The 21,927-nt window shown below is 46.3% G+C and overlaps 1 protein-coding gene across 5 annotated transcripts in view; it reads left to right on the top strand.

Annotated features, from left to right (window-relative positions):
• Nucleotides 1-21,927, top strand: part of LOC135391155 (uncharacterized) — a 247,571-nt gene that overhangs the window by 171,121 nt on the left and 54,523 nt on the right. For all 5 annotated transcript variants that reach the window (XM_064621280.1, XM_064621277.1, XM_064621276.1 and 2 more), the window contains 2 exons: nt 9,665-9,805; nt 10,522-10,606. In XM_064621280.1, the coding sequence (XP_064477350.1) occupies nt 9,665-9,805; nt 10,522-10,606 (226 nt within the window). The remainder of the gene's footprint in view (nt 1-9,664; nt 9,806-10,521; nt 10,607-21,927) is intronic.

Raw genomic sequence — 21,927 nt, 5'->3', positions numbered from 1 at the left:
GGGCGGTGTTTGAAATCTGTAATTCTGGGAGAAGGCGGGCGATAATTGTGCCTTTGGGTGTTATCGGGTAGTTTTGTTTCTTCTTTTGTATATTAAGACTTTTCCTAATCTGTCTTTTTCTTCTTTTTGTGTGTGTGTGGGTGACTTGCCAGTGCTGATTTCTGCATGCATAGACAGTGCTGACACACATGATTGTATTTCTGGGAACGTATGTGCCCCATTCTTACACGTGTTACACGCGGCGACCTTTGTTCGTTTTTAGTGGAAACGTCACTTGAAGATTTCATAGTGAATGAAATTCGGGGAGAAATCGGGTTTAACCCGAATTGGTCGGAGGTCAGTTCGGGGGGAATCACCGGGCGGAATCGGGTTTAACTCGAAAAAATCGCTCCCTAAATATAAATCACGCAAGTTCGAAAACTGTAAAGTAGCACACGAATACGTAACGCGCTACGTGGTATCATCCGGCACTACCCCCAGCGGCAGACGCCACAAACACCTACGGCGACGCCTATTATTTCGTTTCGAAGTCTTGCTGAAAATTTTTCGCGTGACAACCTGACGCAAGAACAAACGCAACGCGCCTTCACTAATCAACGAATCACTCTCATTAAACTCCTTCCCCTTTCATCCTCCTCAACCGATCGGTCCTTTCCCGCCACTCCTTTCCCTACCTTTCTCAATTCACTTCACCCTCAATCAACTCGTAGTTAAAGCTGCGCATCGTGACACTCTCGAACCCCGCGTGCACATGTAAGTACGTGGTTCGTCGCCTGGTCACCAGACGTCGCCCCCTGAATAATTGAAAAGTGGCTTTGATTCGTATTCAAATGTTGCGCTCTCTTCTGCTTTACGTGTAATTGCCTCTCGTTCGGATGCGCGACGATCTGTCATTTTTGCGGGCCGAGGTTTGCAGTTTCAGTTCGTCGGTCTGAATCTTTAATGAGCCTCGACTGACGTTATTTTTCTTTTTCGCGCGTTTTGAAGGGGAGGGGGGCGCTCGTCGTCTGGATTGTAATTCCGTTATTAAGATTTTCTCCTGTTTTTTGTTTCGTTTCACAGTTATCTGTCAGTCGTCCTGTCCACATCTGCGGTTTCTGGTGATATTTGGAGCGTGAGGGAGTTTTCGACGAATTGTTGCTAGGTGGAGCGGGTGATGCGTGTTACGCTGGTCTTTTGTGACTGGATTTTGCAGGGCAGTCTAGTGAATGATATACTGAGCGCGTGAAACACCTTCTTGAATTTGCTCGTCACTGGCCTGTAGATTATAGACTATTTGCAGAGTTCAGCTACGAAGCCGGGATTCGGCGTTGTGTTTTGAAGCATTGCAGAAGGTGCACGTGACTGTGTAACCATACGGTTAGGCATCCGGTCAATTGGAAGCCCAGCCCGGCTTTTAACCCTGTTCAATTGGAAGGCCCTTCGAGGAGAATGGAAAGGCTCGCAAACGACATTTCAGGAGGCGTACAAATTAGGGTGCAAGCCAATCTCGCGGGTCAGAAAAGCTCCCCCCGACTGGGAGTTTGTGACGTCACGTATTCTATCCAATAGTGAGGCGCGCACCTTTCCTTCTTTCTTTCTTTTCACGGTTGTATCTGACGCCGTCCGCCCCGCGTCTGAAGCAGAGCACACGGCGTCTCCCATTGCTTCCAGGTGGTAACAGACGATTCTCGGCAGCCAATAAAAGTGCTCGGATGATCTGACGTCACAACACGTGTGGAGAAGTCGGGAGAGTCTTGTAAACTAATCTCCAGAGACGCGCTTCCCAAAAGAAATAATTTGCATGACAGTTCCTAAAGGGGGCAAAAAGAAAAAATGTGGTAATGGTAAAAAAAAAATATATGTTCGAGAGGCCTTCCATGGTCATTTAAAAGGGCGGTGCATGCGGAGTGTGTTATGAGAAGCCAGGATCAGTATGAGACGCTGATAGGACGGATGGTGACCGGCGATGTTATTCAGAGAATATATATACGTAAGCATTAGACTTCCATGTGTGTTTTGTGTTGTTGGCTTGAATTCCTCGGGTCACAGGCGGCGAGGACTTGGGGCATGTTGGACATTCGTCGGTGGGGTAGAGTGAGGTAGGGGTAGGGTAAGGTGGGGTGGGGTGGGGTAGGGTAAAATGGCCCCCAAAGTGAGGCACGACCTGTCCTGCCACGGACTCGGGAAGATCGAGCCCTGGCTCGATTCTTCTGGTCTCGTTCTTTTGTTCTGCTCTTGTAGCATACTTTTGGGTTTCGGTACGGTATCCTCTTGTAGCCCTTGTTTCTACCCAGACAAAACGCGTGGACGTACAACAGGGTCCGCGCCAATGGTAATGCTTTGTCCCTCCAATGGGTGCCCGGTCATGTGGGCCTGCCTGACCGGTAACACACGCGCAGACGCGGCTGCAAGAAGAACTGCCACGGCTGCTACTCCTGCCACAGCACGTCTGCCCCTTACATTTTCGGCTTGCCATTTATCTGTTCGCCGCTAGTGTGCCGACCGTGCCAAGGCATTTAGATCTGAGGCCGCCGCCTACAGCAGCCACATGCAGTCCATCGACCCATTGGTTGCCTTCTTCATTGCCTGTCGCTGCAGTCGTCAAGAGGGATCACTGCGCTGCACCGCCTCCGTCTCAACCTTGCCCGCACCCCATTGCTTCTTTACAAAATGGGCCAATCCAGCTCCCCCTTGCGTTCCAGCTGTGGCAAGGTGGCCGACATTCCTCATTATCTTCTGCACTGCCAACGGCAAGCCCTCCGTCGCCGTCTAATGCACCTTGGGTGCAACACAATGTCCATGACCACCTTCCTTGGTCCCGTTCCTCGGCCTACAAATTGGGCCGTCTTCACAGCCCTGCTCCGCTTCCTGAAAGGCTGGGGCCTTGCGTCTGCCCTCTGACCGGGCTTTCTTGTGCCATGTCGTGCTTGTGCTGCACTAACTGTTTCTCTTTCTTTTTCTCCCTTACTTTTTCCTTTTCTTTCTTTCCTTCTTTTTCTTTTTGTTTATTTTGAGTTTTTCTATTTTGGAATAGCAAGCCGGCATTAGCCTGGCTGACATCTCCATTTTTCATTCTTTTCATTCTACTAAACATATCCCCCTCTTGCTTCTTCCTTTTTTTATTTTTGTTGCTGTTTGTTTTTTCGTTGCGGTTATTCCACCTAGGGGGAGGGTATGTAAGCAGCATGTAAGATACGCGGAGAGGTTTGTCACGGTTACGAGGACCTGCTACTCCGCATTCATTTGCTGTGGCTGCAGGCAGTAGGCACTGAAATACATGCCAAAGAGGAAGCCCGTGGACGACCTGGAACTGGACGCTGCAGCACAGTAAAAAGGGCCTTTTGGAGTACATAGGGCAATCAAGGAGCAGCTCTACCGCAGGGCTGAATGAACCACTCGGGGAAGTAGAGCGCGTTTTCCGCCAGTATCCCCCTCGCACCACAAAAGAGGCCAAGGAGGCCCGCAGCATCCAGGAGGATCCTTTCCGTGTACTGAATTACGACAGTTGAAGAAAAGGCACAAGCAGCGGGCAGTTTTTCAGCTGCGATAATTTGATAGACCTATCTCTGTATGTAAACAAATGACGTCAGGGTGTTCCACAGCGCCACCAATTTGGTAGAGTTGAACTACGCTCGAAACTATAGGGGCGGACAGGGTCGCGCCCGAAAGCCAGAATCTTGAGGGGATTACGGTGGTCCCTGAAAGGGAAGCGATCTTCGGTCCCACTTTTCTTTCAATAGGAGGCAGAGAACACGTGCTCATTCGTCGAACCCACCCCTCCCCTTCCGGTTTGTTCCGGTTCCAGTCGGTCTACTAACGTCATGATGGCGTTTCTTCGGTAGGGGTCCACTCAAAAATGTGGGCGTTGTGAGGCTTGTGTTGTGTTCGTGCTATGTTCATTTGCCTCATCCACTTCAACGTGGCTGAATCTACTTTTGCTCAGAAGTTCAGTGACACACGTCATACCCACTATAAAGCACGATATAGTAAAGAGGCTACCTTTCAAAAAACGTGTAAAAAGCGAGAGCGTTTGAAAATGTAGAAAGACTTGTGTCGCCGAACCGGCAGTTTAGAGCGGTTCGCGGTTCTACTTAGGTTCGCAAACTCGCACGCGCGGCAGATGCCGCGTAGTGACAACGAACCAAAGTCACGCTGGCAACAAAGTTAGTTTTCTTTCTTATTCTTTTTCTTCGTCTGTTTTCATTCCCTTCGCAGTCACGCTGTACAAACTCTCTTTTCTTCACTTCCCTTTTCACTTTCCTGTTAGCTTCGCTGTCGTATTTTTCGCACCGTTTATCATCCAACTTTGCACCCATCAAAACGCGCTCCTGCACCGTAAACACGGCAAATCCCTCGGCGGCTTTCAAAACGCACCCGGCGACAACCAACGGACGGGATTATCACTATTACGAGTGCACTTTTCCCGTCTTACACGAATATATCCTCGTTAGCAGTGAACAGAAACAACAACCGTTGACGCGCGAGTCCTAACTTTAAAACCTCTCGCACTCTAGAGCCCGACGTTCGCAACAAAGAGGAACGACTAAGGAACAACAAAACGACACTTTGCAGCCGTTTGTTACGTATTCCACGGAAAAGCGAGTATGTTGTATAGCTTTCGGATGCCACGGGAACAGAGGATGGGTGGGAGGAGGAGGAGGAGGAGGGTTAATAACGCAACTTTTGACACCCCTCGGGACAGCGAAACGAGCGCTGGCAGGCTTTTTGTTGTATAACTATACATGGAGTTGATGTTCGGATGATGTAGGCATATATAAGTCGTAGAGGAATGTACGAGTTAGGTATACGTACGGCTGCGGTGTGGAAAGCGTTATGTAGAAAGGACTTTCGGTATACTAGCATTTTGCTTTTTCGGAGACGAGCGTGTTGGTGACAAAAATTTGAACGCCTCATGCTCGCTCGCCTGGGATTATTTGTGGTGAACGATTAATATTCATGATGCGCAGCGTGTAGTGTGTTTTCTGTGGGACAAAACGGATGAAGTCTGTGGACTTGTGCTACAGAGAGAGCGCAACCTCCCTCTGTTTTTTTCTTTGCAATAAACCTATATCACCCCCCCCCCATAAGATGGGCTATGGATATTGGATAGTAATGGTTTCATGGTTCTAATTCGGAAACTGGGCGTGGGTTAGCTGATAAAGCGTATCACGGATTATAGAAGTAGCATTTTTTAAAGATCTATTTGTCCACTTATCAAAACAATAGAAAGTGAACGGTAACACGCGCAAACCCATAGCAAAGTGCTGGTGGGGGATCTGCAAACAAAAACGCTGTACATAGATGCACTCGCAGCAGCAATAATAGGAATACAATGATTAGTCAGTAACAGATAGTCAATAGCAGATAATGCCAGATTATCATATAGCAATCCATAATCAATGACCGATTTAATCACTAATAATCAACAAACGTTACAAAGGAGATAGAAGAGCCCCGTTGATGGCAGATTTAGGATTATTTATGCCGCCTCCACACTTGGGGAAGTGAATTCCGTAGCTGTACCCCATATTGAGTTAGCTGAGAAGGAAGTGCGTTAGCAAGTCGTATCCATTAAACGAAATCGTTGTTAAATTTGTTTTTGTTTATTTATTTATTTTGGTTATATAATAAAGTATACCAAAACGAGGACGAACCACCGTATTTGTCCGTCCGCGGGTTTATAGGGTCACGTGACAGTAGCACTATACCACATGATCGCCCGACTGCGCTTGCGGTACGCGGAAAATGTGTAACCACAACAGTAATATCCCTGCCACACGGCAAATTGAATGTCATTCCCAGCGAATCATGTTCGCACTGAATGACATTCGTTTCATGTCACACGGCGAAATCAAATGGCAATACATGCGAATGAGTTCTGGGAACTCATTCGCTTTTCTCTCTCGCACCGACAGCGTACCCTCGCAGTATAGAGGTATCAAAAACAACAACGATAAGCCGTTCCAAGAAATGAAAGACGAATGAAAAGTTGTACTCCAATATTTTATCACGAATTTGATAACTTTTGACACCAAGGAATGAAGGCTAAGCACTGTTTTACGGAGAACTACCCTCGCTACCAGTCGCCACGTTGCCAAGTGCGGTGCAGATAGGCTTCTTAGTTGTCTTTGCTTGTGGTGCTTAGCCAATTAAGCGTCTTTGAAACGGCAACGATTTTGTTAAATAATATAATGTTTCGCTAGTTTCGAGCAAAAGAAATAGAAATATAACTAATGTATCTATAAACAGCGTTTTGCCAAAAATTTGCCGCACGAAAATTTGCCCATAGATGCAGCGCTTTTTGTGTGTGTGTGTGTGTTTGTGTGTGTGAATATTCCGGGCTGTTTGTATGTCCTTCCAGTTTCTTTATCCTCACTATTATGAGTGCTGTGCTGTGAGTTTATGTGTGCTGTGCTTTAGCTCTCGAAAGAGCTTTGACAGAATTATCACGTGGCTTATGACTGTCTGGGTCCTTTATAGCTTCATTCGTATTCGTAAAACAAGCAATTCGTAAAAAAAAAAACATTCGTATAAAAGCAGTGTTGTACCCGTTACCGAAATATGGTACCGCGATACCGATACTCGTTACGTGAATAAAGAGTACCGAAGTACCTTTCCCCTCTTTCATTGTTTTTTCTTTGCAATAAACCTATATCCCCCCCCCCCGAAATACCGATATCGATACTTCTTTTTCTAAGTTAACGGGGCACCGCTACCGTCACTAAAAACAGTCACGCGATATTTTGCCCGATACTTTTGTTGGAAATACGAAGACTATGCAACTTAGAATCTCGCTTGCGTAAACGCCCCATTTGTATAGTAACACATTAGGAGAGACAGCCTTGCGGTACAAAGACAGCGTATTTATAATATAGCTCGGACACTTTGCTTGACTTTTATCAATAGCTGGTTCACAGTCATCCTCTGCCATCCTAGCAGGCCGTGGTCTCTCCGGCAGCTGACAAAGGCCAGTATGACAATTACGTTAGTGTCAGGCCCACACACACCGTGGAGTCCAATGACCAAGGAAACCTTAATCTCAAGGAAACGTTAACAATACCAGAGTATATGTGAGCGTGACTCCGTGCAACACGGCAGCTTAGCAGTGGAGTCCAGAATGCACTGTCACGGACTTGACCTTTGTTCGTTGACCTCAACTCTGTTGTTGAGCGCAGAGTGGTTATTTCCTCCAGGCCCGAAGGAAAAAAAAAACAATTCCCGTTACGGAGCACGTAGGCGTGTCCACGGGCTTCTTGTCGAGCACTAAAGGCGGACCAGTGACAATGAATAATTGTAAGAAATATGGTCGGTAAAGAAAGGGTGGGCAAAAAGTATCCGTATCGGTAACGATACAAAGATCGCGTTACCATAAATTTGTAACGGAAATACTTTTCCGATACCGATTTAAAAAGGTATCGCGATCCGCACTCCGATACCCAAACAAGTATCGATTACTGTAACGGCATTACTTGTAACGGCGTTACGTACAACACTGTAAAAAAGCAATGACAAAAAAATGAACGTACTGTTCATTCTTTACTTTGCCCACCATTCATCAACCGCAATAAGTACCGAAACGAGGGAACGTAATAGTATGTAAATGAGACCATATTTCACCAACTGTGTATCCGCACTCGTCCCAAACTCTCATCTAGCAGAGGCTTGCCGCGAGACGTACATTTCCAACTTTCACGCCACATACCTCACCTGTAACTCAAACCATCTCAACGGCGCATCTCCGCGCGGCAATCCGAGACTCGGAAATCCAAGACGAACCTTCGCAGCAGCAGGCATAACGAAGATGGATTGCCCCACAAAAGTCTTATACTCTCACACCACACTTGACACTCTCATACATAATGAATAGGTTCCTAATGTCAAAATACCAGGACCACCATATTCAAACATCCGCGGAAACCCAAACCTTGGGTGAATTAAGACGCACATACGCACAGCCCCATATTCCACCACCGAATTCCGATTCCCGCGCGCCGTGGCTAAATGATCACTCCATCCTGGTGAGGCGTCGCTTTGTTCTCGCATTCGTTTGATGGTGATAAATCCTCGTATGTCCGAGCAGTCAAACAAAGTAAATACAACGGGACCACTGTCAGCTACTTTTCTTACGTATCCTGTATAGTATTCGCTGCACTTTGCGCTAATAACTGCCCTGCGCTGGATTTAGTGGGTTCATTAGGATGACTTGTCAAAATTGTGTCAGCGATTTTCTCGTAAGTCGACTCTTTCCGGAAGATCCGGCGAGGAGACTATATGGGAGGGAGAAAGTGGTTATGGGTACGTGGGCCGCGTGGAATGCTGGGAAAGGCTGTATAACGGCGCGCGTTTTTTCGTGTTCTTTTTCGCCGCGGATGCGTTGTGATGAAGCGGATTGGAAAGTGGTGGGGGATAGTGGTGGAGTGGAGGAAAGGGTGTTGGCTTGTCTACTAACGAGTTTACTTTTCAGTAATGAGGTGCTCTGCGCGCACAGCCTGTACGGTAGTGAAGTTAGGAGTTTTCTTGGACGAGTTGCGAGCTGCTCTAATGGCGGCCTTTTAATAGTACGCGGTGTGGTAAAGTTTGAGCGTGAGATTTCTGTTTATCTTTTTTTGCCTTCTTCATCCTTTCGGGTATTCTCGTAACTGCATTGCTGCGTTGTTTTCGTGAAAGTGGTTTTTCTACGGCAGACATGTTGATTTACGTCATTTCTATCTGTCAACATACACGGTGTTTGTGTGCGTGTGATGTGTTTTATTAAACAGGCTATGAAAAGCAGCATACGAGTATAGTTGTTGTTTTTGCAGATGGGTTATACATCCAGACAGACATTCTGTCCGGGAGGGTATGTAACTACTCGATGAGTATTTGCCGAAAACTAATTGACGTTTTGATTACTTCAATTTAATTAGTGTAACTTTGCCATCCAAATGAACCGAAACTGAAATAACATACATTCTGTTCAGGAGGGTATGTAACTACTCGATGAGTAACTGCCCGAAATTAATTGACGTTTCGATTACTTTTACTTAATTAGTGTAACTGTGCTATCTAGATGAACTGAAACCGAAACAAGCGCGTCGTGAGCGCGCGAGGAACAACGCCGTTTCACGTCAGGGGGCGACGTGCTTTGAAGTCACGAACCTGGTGGGACGGATCTGAACTAGGGTGTGCGCTGACCTACTGGGAAGATATGCAATCCACGCCGAAGGTATAGTCCTTCTGCCGTTTTTGACGCGCTTGGTTTCGGCTTCAAGTCATTTGCAAAGGAAAATTTGGCGACGGATTAAAGTACGTGCTCGTTTCACGATAAAAACAAAAACAAAGAGATAGAGAGAGAGAGAGAGAGATTTGCTCTAAACAACATTTGGCTCCAATTCTGCTATCCCACATTTCCTTTAAACTTCTAATTAGTACGTTAGTAACTTTTAAGTAATTAGTCATCTAGAACGTACAATACGCACACTTCAACAGAATGACCGGCTTGCTGTATAACCCACCTGCCATCCCCACCCACATCCCCCCTTTTTTTTTTCTTTATCACATCACCATCACCACCTGCGAAAATGGCATCTATGCTAATCTCATAGCTTTGTTATAAAAAATGCGTATCGAATTTTTTTAAAAGCACTCTGTGTTATTATCTCCGAATCAGACTCCTGAAAACTTTCTGCGTGTGTTATTTTAGGAAGAAGAATGTATGGCGGAGAAGAGACAATTGCCTCGAGATCTGACGCATTTTGTCGACAGGCCGCTTGCTCTGTTAGAAGAAGCCTTCAAAGCGCTGAGCGCTGAAGAAATCAATTCTTTGCTGCCTGAAGAGCTCAAGGTACGAGTTTACTGTTGCATTCGTCTTCGCGTAGGCAGATTTAAGACACTAGATCGTTCGAATAGAAATAGCGCCGTAAGAATTGCGTTTCGTATATCCCACCAACGCTGCCGACGCTCCGTCGTTATACGCATAACTTGCATTAGCTAGCGAACAATCGGGGTACGATTGGGGTACATGAAATGCAGTACCCGGAACGCTGAATGTAACGTCTGCAAGAAGATCGCTCTTTTAATTTTCTGGACATGACGAATCCCATGCCATTATTCATATGTCTCTACTGAAAACTGTTCCGAAATTACCCCACTCCTGGTCCAGAAGCAAACTAATTACACTAACTAACTAATTAGTTAATTCTTATTAACTTACTATTAAATTACTGTTACTATATTACTATTACTATATCATATGGTTTATTATATTACTTAATTATATAACTATTAAATTACTAACTAATTAACCAAGCACACTTTCTCAGAGTGCTTCACTACAAACTCTAATCCCACTAGCTTAAAAGTACAAGGCTGACTAAAGATTATTTGCATTCCGTTCCCTGCATCCTTACAGCAAGCAGCGACCCAAGCCTGTTCATGTGACCATGTCCCCGGCATGTCCCATGTCCGCGATTTTATTATTCAAAAATAACGAAGACAGTTAACAGCATCAACTGTTTACTATATACAAATTATAAACAAGACATTTTATTCTTCCTGTAGGGTATTCCGTTTGATGAGCTGAAACGCATGTGTCACAGCCAGCTCTGCAGGCTACCTAAGAGCTCTTTGCTCCGAATTCTAAACGGTAAGTTTACCATTGCTCAGCGGCGCTAAGAAGAATAGATCCGGTACGGTGGAGTACACTGTAGCGACAAGCGTAACGAAATACTGTTGTCCCAGGATACAATGTCACTATATTTGTTAATTCGCAGACGTCACCCCTCTAGTGGCCACTATAGCTTTGACAATTAAGGCGGGACGAATTGGTTTCTGTTTCGTTCGCGGTCACAGCCTATTAAGGTTGCAAACATTGAAATTATAGCGAAAAAGTATGGCGAAAGTAATATCCATACGCTAGAAGAAGTGAGACACACCAAATGAACGTAGAATACGGTGAGGGAGAACGTCTGGACGACCAGAACCTCAAGACCTACATAATGGCAGTAAGTCGGCTAGCGACTGGCGCTCACGTGCCTGGCTGCCACTGACGTCACATGAATAACCACTGTACGGCCAACAAGATACGCCAAGGCCAAGATACGCCCAGGGTACGCCCAGGGTACGCCCAAGATATGCCCAAGACATACCCAAGACATGCCCAAGACATGCCCAAGACATGCCCAAGATATGCCGAAGATATGCCGAAGATATGCCCAAGATATGCCCAAGATATGCCCAAGATATGCCCAAGATATGCCCAAGATATGCCCAAGATATGCCGAAGATATGCCGAAGATATGCCCAAGATATGCCCAAGATATGCCCTAGATATGCCCAAGATATGCCCAAGACATGCCCAAGACATGCCCAAGATATGCCCAAGACATGCCCAAGATACGCCTAAGGTATGCCCAAGACATGCCCAAGACACGCCCAAAATACGCCCAAGACACGCCCAAGACACGCCCAAGGTACGACCGAGATACGGCCGAGATATGCCCGAGATATGCCCGAGGTTTGCCCAAGGTACGCTCAAGGTACGCTCAAGGTACGCTCAAGGTACGCTCAAGGTACGCTCAAGGTACGCTCAAGATATGCTCAAGATATGCTCAAGATATGCCCAAGATATGCCCAAGATACGCCAGAACGCACGATCCAAAACCTTCTTGCAGGTCTGGCTTTGATTGTATACCACGTACACTTTTTCGAAGTAAAGTGGTATACGGGGTTGGTCTGGTCAGTACCACACCATGCATCAAGGAGATAACAATACTTAGTATAGAAACTTAAACCGGTGGTGTATCAATAGGGTCTGACTTTTCCGAGTTAAACCAGCCAGATCCCTCCTGATGACTCCCTCTCGAATCAGTATAGGAGTTTCTTCCCGAAGTTCCAATCACGTGCCATTTAGTGGGGATTTGCTCGCATGTCCGGTGTAAATGTTATCGGAGTGCAGCAATAAAGTACTGCGAATACTGAGAAGTCATTGATAGAGTGCAAAGTACGTTTCGGAAAATGTACTGAGGAAGGTACTAAAATACTAACAAAAGTATTTAAGTTTGAGCTAGCGATCGTCGAATGCCCGCTGACACCTCGTCAAAGCTGCAGATCCTAAGGACAATGTGTAGTGAATGAGCTTGTTCACGTGATGGCGAGCTGGCCCACACCTGGTGTGGGGAGCATGGCGGAAAAGGAGGAGGCGTACGCGCAAAAGAGGGTCTAGAACATTGCTTTACTGACTGGGTGTTATGGGCTGCCGGGGACGTTACCGAACCAGACAGCGTAACTGGACCAGTGTCCGATGGACGGATGGACCGACGGAGGTCACCTGGAAGAAACGCCAGCGATGTGACAGCTGGAGTGAACCATGGAGTGCAGTTAAGGGTGACGTGAACCAAGTTGCACAACCAAGGGGCGGGGCCCAGAAAGGGCTGCTGTTCCTTTTCCGCGAAGCCAAGGATGCACCTGTCCTCGAGCAGCACCTCCATGTAACAGTCCCGGCAGATTCTCCTCGTCCAGCGCTACCACGCACCAGCGCCACCACACAATGGGTGCACACATGGAACTCCAACGTCGCAAAACCAGCACTGGATAGCTGGAACCCTGTCAGCAGTGCGCAGCAGGCAATGTTTGAGGCTTTACCGTGAAGGCCTTCAGCAGGAAGCAGCACAACATCTTGGACCAATCTTGGCCCATTATTGGCAATGTCGGCCCAATATTGGGCGAGTATTGCCAATATTTTGCCAATATTTTGCCAATATTGGGCCAATATTGGGACAAGATGTTGTGCTGCTTGGGTTACCACAATGGGTTACCTTCCGACGATGCCCCTTCAGAACGTTTCTTCCTGTGTACTGGTGACGAGGTCCCAATCAGACCGAAATAGCTCTCCACTGCTCGTGGAGCGACGTACGGCGTTGGAATCGTTCGTCAATAGCGAGTTTTAGTATATCGTAAGCTGTCGCCTTTGCATATTTAAGGGGTGGTGGTTCTGCGCAATGCGCGAAGCTCTGCTAATGTATTGGGCGTGCGCAGAACCAACAACGCTATCCCTTCCGTATGCAAAGGCGATAGCGTACGATGTACCAAAACTCTCTATCGACCCGTAGGTTTATGCAAATACTGCAAACTTACGTACACGTACGAACGATTTCAAAACGTCCTTTATCCACGTAAGCAAATCCCGGGCGAGCTCGTGTTCGACAGCGGCCCAGTTATTGCGTAACAACCCGCCTCCCTCCGTCTGCCGGGGCTCAACAATTTTCCCTTTCAAACCGCAAGCACATTTCAATTAAGAATCGCGAATCGCTCGCAGTATATACAGAACGCTTTCCCCCTTCTCCGACAAACCTTAATTGCAGACTGGCTGTTCGGTCGAGCGGTCCTAAACTGTTTTGCACTACCCCACTCGTGCGCCTTCGACGTCGAGCAGAAATTGCGAACAGAATAGTGGACGTAGTTCGCGTGTATACGTCCGGCAAAACTGCCTCGACGTTAACGGGTCGCTGCCCACAAACGGTGTAACTTCGTTAAACTACTTAAGAACCCGTGAATGCCGTATAGCGATGTGGTTTCTAGTGTAGCGACGCGGGGCCGGTGAGTTGGAGTCACTCTATCTGCGCGGTACATGTTTGATGGTGCAGGTTGCCGAGTGAAGCTGGGTTGAAAACTGGGAACGGAATGTGGTATGTTAGGTTCTTATTATATCTTCTGCTCTCATTTTTCGGCCGAGCGTCTTGTTCGTTGGTGAGTAGCCACGGTCGTGCCGAAGACTGGGAGGTAGTGGGTTCGAACCCTACCACCGGCTGTGCTGTCTGAGGTTTTCCCTGGGTTTTCCGGCAGACTATCCAGACGAATGTCGGCCACTAACCCTCCCCTGTCCGCCCACTCCTTCCTGCTGTCCTCTCTCCGCCTCTCTACGTCTGTACGCCGCTCATAGCCACAGTTGCTTCGCGGTGCTAACGTGGAATAAAAAAAGTTCCCGTTTAATGTCTTTTTACATGTTACGAAGCTCGCAGTCCACACATTCACACGGCCTTCGTGTTCGAAGAAGTGAACAGTTCCACTGTTAGTTACGTTCGTGTACTTGAGCTGGCGTTCAGGGGCGGATTTAAGGGGGGGGGGGTCCGGATGTCCTGGCTCTCCCTCAATTCCAGACTTGAACATAGGGTTCAATGGACCAATCCCAGCATGCACCTGGCACTTGTCCATAGCGGACCCCCCTAGAGCCGCCCCTGCTGGCGTTCCCCTGTGTTACTCAGAATGTTGTGGTACTCATGAGGCTCCAAATAATAATAATGGTACCGTGATGTCACACGTAAGCTTTGTCTGCGCAGTGTGGCGACATGTTGCACGTGCCGCAGGGTAGGAGTGCGGATAATTTGGACCACCCGGGGTTCTTTTGACGTGCGCCGGAAATCTCTGACGCACGGTGCTGGAAGCAATGCTTACATCCCCCACATTGCTACCACGCTCCCACAGTAGACACAGTAGAAGTCAATTCCTCTCCATCGTTTCAAGCCTTTCCTCGTTCCTCTTTCTTATATGGGAACCTCCTTCCCTCACAGGAGAGTATTTAACTCGCTTCTCTTACATAGCGCGCAGCATTCTCTTATCAATCTACCCCCGTAGCCTAAAAGCCGGCACTTAAATCCCTCCTCTTTTTTCCTCCAAGATTATCAGTTTGCCATCAAAGGCCACTCTGGACGCCCGTTTCAGCATTTTTGGCTCGTAGCCATTATTCTCTCTTTTCTGCGCTGGGATGTTCGAAATGCGCTGGCGTCAACAAAAATGCTTTTTGGCGTGTTGCGTCAATGTACCCTGGGCGCGCTTTGAAAGGCACGGGTAATGGCCCGTAATGGCTCATTAAAACCGCGTCCTCCTTTATCCACAGCATTAAACTGGATTAAGCGGACCGCTATTCTTTTCTTTTCCCACGTACGGACCGCGGGCTTATATTTTGTGGCGCAGCCAGCATATTTTCCATTGTTCCGCGGGGATCGTCAATTTTGGAATGTAACGTGCTTTCTTAGATGACGCCTAGTCGATAGGAGGTGCATTGATTGATGGGAAGGGTGGGGGGAGGGGCATTAATGTGAGGTCTCGCCTTTAAAAATGGGCCGCTATTAATGGGTTATCTGGACTCGTAATTCTTAAAATAGTTTTACGCCCCGACAGTGACTTCATTGTTTATGGTTTTTTGTTTGCATGTTACTGCAAGCATGCAATGTAGTGTTGCAGGCTATCTCTGACAGTTGCTGCAACTTATTGGTGTCAGGAAGGCCCAGCTACCGGAGGTGTGGAACGCTGTCAGTCTGTCACGCCCTGTTGGAGCCCTGTGCGCGCTCAGGACCACCTCTGTGCCAGTTACATAGCGTCCTACACCACACAGAAACACCAGAAATACCAGTGGCCGACTCCCAATGGTACATCCATATTTGCAAAAGGCACCAGTTCTCTGTAAGACAGGCCGCTCTATTCCGCTGTTTACAAATAGTGAAAGGGTTTAACTCAAATGAGTGACAGGGCGCGGCGCCACATGCAGCCGCTGACGCTGGGAACCCTAGACAACTTCCGGTTTTGCCTTCTGTTTGTAAACAGTGAAAGGGTGATATTCACCCTTACTCTGCTCACCCATACTCTGACACGAACACCGAAGGCGTTCTAAATCATGCAGGTATAATGAGAGGGGTGTCTGCTAACCCAAATGTTGGTGCATTAAACATAAAACGGTACAAATCCTGGAGGCCCACAGAAAACATCTTCCACGGCTAATACACTAAACGGACGGCACACTCAAGACCACACCCCATCGACACCACACTCTGCGACACCATGACCTCCCCGTAAGACTATACGTGTACCGCGAAGTTTGTCATAAATGTGCGGATGCCTCGCATTAGAGGAGACAGGTCTCCTTGGAGCGCAGTAGCTTGCTGTGAACTTGCCTACTGTTTGTGACGCCATGTTTAAACCGCGTCCAATAAACATTGTGATGCTCAGGGCCACAACCACAAGATAGGGACTTCCATAAACACCGCCAACCTTGGCGAGTGTGAACAGGATATTAGTCAGTTTTAGTATATCGTACGCTGTCGCATTTGCGTACGCAAGGAATAGCGCCGTGCGTGTGCGCAATGTGCAAAGCTCAGTTTTTGAGTCTTGCTCGTGCGCAGAACCACCAACGCTGTCCCTTGCGTACGCAAAGGCGATAGCGTACGATATACTAAGACTCACTATTAAACAAAAGGTTAGTGTATAACCTCACTGCAGCAGGTTTATCAGCAAACACGTATTAATTACAGGAGGAAAAACTTCATACACATAGTCGTGATGCACCTTTATCAACGCATCTAGCCTGCACAAGTAAAATGGTAGCAAAACACTTCGCAACAATAACGTCGTCACCCATGAAACGTTGGGACGCCAAAAATTTGAATCATTCCAACGTGCACTTTTCCTCTCTAGCATATAGCTTCGCGATAACAGCCGAAGAACGTGATGGCAGGGAAACACGTCAGTACATACCAAGAAAAACAAACAAACAAACAAAAACGTGGAAAAGGGGAATAGTACGTTTTTGTTTCCCTTTCCATCCTGCCCTCGCATCAACATTAAAACGATGTAATGATAGCCGCCAGTCTCGAAAGCACGCCGTCATTGCCCCGTAATAAACTACTCTGTTTTCTTTCAGTTTTTATTTTAGTTTTTATTTTGGCGTTCACTGGTTGTTGCTGCTTGTGCCGTAAGGGGTGACTGATGACTTGAAACGTTGAAGCTAATTTGCTTCATAATTTGCGGTCGCATTTTGGCCCCGCTAATAGTGATTAAAGCCCGTCTCTCTTTTGCTCTCTCTCTCTCTCTCCATTAAAGGCTTTAAACAACAAACTCCGCGCCTTTCCCGTATTTCTATTTTTGTAGCTGCCACGTGGCAGACTCCTCGTCGTTTTGTTGGACGGGTGTTGCCAGACTGGTCATCTGTTCTTATTAGATTTGCAGGCAGATAACATTTCTGTCGCGAGAGTTTTGCAGCGGTGTCTCGCGAAACTTTGTTTACACGGTGATTTATGGGGCTTGCGTTGGACGATGCATTTCGCTTAGGGTGCTACAAAGAAGAAGAAGAAAAAAAAAAGCTCTGTTCAGAAAGAGAAAAGCAGGAATACGACGAAACAATGGGAATCAGAACTAATAATATTTCACTTTTCTTTTTCGTGAAAATACAACATCATCATCAACAACAAATACACTGATGATGATGAATGAAAATTCGCCACCTGGGTTGTGGTCCACTACCCCAATGCCGAAACTACATTTTAGATGAAGCGGTCCCATAATTGAACTAGTATGGAGACATCAAATTATTAAAGGTGCGCTCAAGTGCGAAATTTAAAGCACTTTAGTGCCCCGTTTGACAAAAATAATGGAGCGACTCATTGGTAACAGTGTTGCCTTAGTTATAAAAACAGCAGCGAATTCACACTTCAGAGAAAGAAACACATGTCATGAACGAAACTATACGTTTAGTATACACCTATACAGGGTGTCCCAGAAAACGTGTCAATGAATTATATTAAAAAAACTACGCCACCTAGAATCATGCGCACATTTGTTCATACTAGGTTTTTGCCACCTCCTGACGTGAATGTTATGTATCGAAAAGATTAATTATGTAAATAATTGCGAATTGAACTCGGAAATTCGCCAAGTAAAGGTCACTTTTTTACCCCACCAATATGAAGAGCGTGCCGAATTCAATCAAAATTCATGACAATTGACAGTGATATTCACGAGCTATCCCATCGGAAAAAATAGCCGAACATCATGCTTTCCGGAGCACCGAACCATAACGCGCGACGACTTTTTGAGCACAATCGCTCTCAGTCCGACAAAAGGAGGTTCCAAACCCAGCCCACAAAGTGATAGCAGAAAAAGTGACAGTTCCGGAAATTGTGAGAGGGAAAGCATGATCTCAGCGAAAGCCGGACGCGATAAGCCAAGCCTGTGTTATCTCTTTCTGCGATGCTGGTGTGGGCTGGGTTTCCAACCTCCTTTCGTCGAACTGACAGCGATTGCGGTGGGAGCTCTGTAGAGCATGATGTTCGGCTATTTTTCACGATGGGATAGCTCCTGAATATCCCTGTCAGTTATCATTAATTTGAGTAAACTAGACACGCGTTTCACATTGCTGGGGTAGAAAAAGTGACCTTTACTTGGCAACTTTCCGACTTCACCTCGCAAAAACTTACATAATTAAACTTGCGTTACACGACATTCACATCAGGATGTGGCAAAAACCGAATAAGAACAAATGCTGTTGACCGCATGATTGTAGGTGGTGTAGTTCTTTTAATTATAATTCAATGACGCGTTTCCTGGGACACCCTGTAGATGTACACTCTGCGTTTTACAGATATGAACTGCATGTTATGAAAGAAACTATGGGGTGCTGCTTTGAAAGGAGTTATGAAAACATTTTTCTACTTTTACGTGGAAGTGAGTTCCAAATTTTGACTGCGAAGTGGGTCAACTGTGTTTACACCGCCGATGTGTTTGTCAAATACATCCTGCATGTATCCACCTCGCTTCGGCTCGAAGTAGCGTAACAGTAACGATGGAACATACACAAAAAAAGCTGTATTTCAATCCTTTTGGGGACTACATGCATTGCAACAACTATGTAGTAATTCCTTTCGGGACTAGATGCAAGGAAGCTTAAGAAAAATTTAGGGACTACCTGTAGGGGGTACATGTAGTGGTGGAGAGTAAATTTCGGGATCGTGGGACTAAAGTTGGGTGTGATTGCAATCTTGGGGACTAAAAGGTGTGATTACTCCCCAATTTCTCCTTTTTTCCTTTGCTGCTCCTTTTCCCCCTTGCTGCTCCTTTGCTTTTCATGGTGTGTGAAATAATGATCACACTTCAATCCCACGGCACCCAGTTGCATACTACGCTGTTGGTGCCTTTTTTTCTTAAACTGCTAATTCTTAAATCGTAATTCTTCGACATGCTTTGGCGTCCCACAAACTTTGTGTCCCGATAGCAATCATGTTTGCTACAACACGTGCCATGTGCCCTATATGAGCATACTCTAATGAAGTGTTGCATCCGGTCATGCTTGCGGCGTACACTCTAAGAATAAGAAAAAAAATGAGTAAATCGATGGTATAATTACAGCTCCTAGTCCCCAATATTCAACTTATCCCCATTTTAGACTTTGACACCTAAATTTACTTCCAAGCACCGAAGATAGTCCTTAAACTTCCAGACATTTATAGTCTCCCGAAGGAGTAAACTTACTGCCATACTGCTTGGAATGCACGCTAGCTTCAATATAATATACGAAATTTGTCCGCAGCTCTTCCACTACGTTCCACATCCCGCGGAACGCTCTCTAACTCAGAGTGACGTAATACCTCTTTCTTCATAATTTCTCTCCATCAAAACCTCTCCCCTCCTTCCTCTATAAACTAACCAAACTCTTGATGTCCACTTCAAAAACTCTATACTTTCCATCTCTCTCACAGGCGCACCCCGCTGCGTAATTAACCCTATACCTTGACCACCACTTAGACACAAAACGGCCTAAGCGACTCTACATTCAACCAAATCTTCCGTATATTTTACCGCAATGCAACCCTCCCGCCCACCTTCATCCCGCTTTTTGCATCCAACGAAAATTAACCTGCCAGCGAAGCACACTATATACCCAGCCCCACTTACACGTCGGTAGGTTTAGCGCTAAATTCAGCCAAATTCACCTTTTATGCCATCAACCTACCTATACACAGTGCGAGAAAGTGCTTGTATACACAGGAAACGAAATAGTACGCGCCTTCATAAAACAACCCTTCCCCTTCTTCCCCTCCCTCCCTTCCCTGTAAACGTTAGCCTTTTACCGCGCACTCATTTCCTTACTTGAACCGGCACAAACTGTGCGTTCTCAACGTGTCCCTCTCCCGTATTTTCCCTTTCAACCCGTTTTAGCGTTTGAAGGAAGGGGACCGGCGTTATATGTGGGCTCGCGCGATTCGCGTCATTAGAGCTAACTAAGCCCAGTTCTAAGCGCGGCATTTTGGGCGCTTCGAAAATGATGAGCGTGGCTCTCGAGGACGGAGCGCTGAATTTGCATGAATACTAATTCCGCTGAAATGCCAAAATTTTCTCGGTTTCTCTATAGGAAAAACAGGGTGATGGCGCCGGGTGCAACGCGTGCGTTGGTGGAAGGGTTAAGGAGAAAGAGAGAGATAGGGGAAAAGGTGACGGCGAGAAAGGTGTGTTTTGTGGGGAAGAAGGAAGGAAAGGGGGTTGCGGGAAGACGCTTAATGGGGTTGACGGTGGCTTAATGTGTTTCTATCTGATAAAAAATGTGCCCAAGGTATGTTTTTTATTTTTATTTTTTAAGCTAGGAAAGTAGGATAATAAGTGGAAGAAAATGAGAGACGTGCTGCAGCGCCTCAACTTTGGATTCTCTTGAATATCTACAGGGTTTACCTCTCCGCATATTTTACCTTTACGTATCTCCCTCCCTCTATACAGCAGGGGTCTCCAACTGATATCGAGTCGCGGGCCGCATTGACCTTAGACCACATCATGAAGGGTCGCAGAGAAAAGAAATGGCGTTAATTACCGTAAAATACCCTAATGTACGATTAAATAAAAATATACACGGCAAACAGGAGCGGTGTAGTTATTGTGGAGCCGGACGGTGTGCAGAATTCCATTACTGAAAAACTCCACTCGACACACCGAGAGAAATAAATAAGCTGCCCTTCCAGACCGGGTACTGAAAATATGAAAAATGATTTGAGAAAAACACGTCGTTCTTCACAAACGATTATGTGTTCAGGAGCACTGAAATTATCTCCTATTTACACACTGTATTGTTGCGTTCGCTCACAGTTTCGACTTGAAAAAAGACATAGAAAAGTCGGAGAGAAACAGCTGGTTGACAATTGACATTATTGACAGAACCTAGGGTCTGCTTTAACTTATCTGATGTATCACTGACCAGGAAGTCATAATACATCGGGCAAGAGTGCTCGAGCCTGCAGCTCCCTCCCTCTTCCAAAAATATCCAGCTTCTTATCAGCAAATTATCTCTCCTCGAGCTTACAGTATTGTCCGGTAAGTGTCGGTTCAAATTCGACTCAGGAATTGTCGAATTAGACATGACAGAGGAATCATACAGAACGAGGCAAGCAAAGTTGTATTCACTTGGAAGAGAGGTTTTATTCCGCCGAATCTGACGTCGAAGAAGATGAAGATGATGATGAATGCGAATGAGATGAGGATGAAGGGAGGCATTATTCCGCTAAATCTGACAAAGAAAGAAGAAAAAGCTGATGATGATGAAGGAGATAGTGATGATGACGATGAAGACAATGAAGCTGATGGTGACGAAGCGGAAAATGAAGATGATGATCGAAGTGATAATGAAGAGGAATATATATGCCTGGCGATCTTAATTTCACAGCGTCGTACGATGCCCACCATCCCTCCAAGCAAAGAGCGGTCTTCACCGACGTTTAACCCCATTTGTGACCCTTGGCAGAGCTACCCCTTCTCCCTCGGAGAAAGAAAACGGACCACTTCTCGTGCGAGGAAGTAAGGTGTGCGAGAGATTATTAGAGAAAGGCACGGGTGGTGGAAAGGGGGTTCGCAAAATGAGAAGGATGAAACCCGCTCGAGTGCATTATAGAAAAGTTGTGCCGGCAGCGCAAACTTAGCAAATAAACGGCTGGTGGCGGAAAGGATATTAACGTTAATTAGGAACTTTATAAAGTAATTACTGCTGTGCGCGCGACGCGAGTGCGTGCCGATTAATTTAATTAGTTGGTCAGGTGCACTGAACCTCCCTCCTCCTCTTACGGGTCTCCGTAAATTGACTGCTGTAATGGAGTGGCCAGTCGAGCGAACTGTTTTGAGGGAGCTTAAAACTGCATTGCTCATAGAAGCGACTGTTAAAAA

The sequence above is a fragment of the Ornithodoros turicata genome, chromosome 4 (genome assembly GCF_037126465.1).
Source record: "Ornithodoros turicata isolate Travis chromosome 4, ASM3712646v1, whole genome shotgun sequence".
NCBI lineage: Eukaryota > Metazoa > Arthropoda > Arachnida > Ixodida > Argasidae > Ornithodoros > Ornithodoros turicata.
The sequence above is the reverse complement of the archived record's forward strand: the minus strand, read 5'-3'. Positions and strand labels throughout refer to the sequence as shown.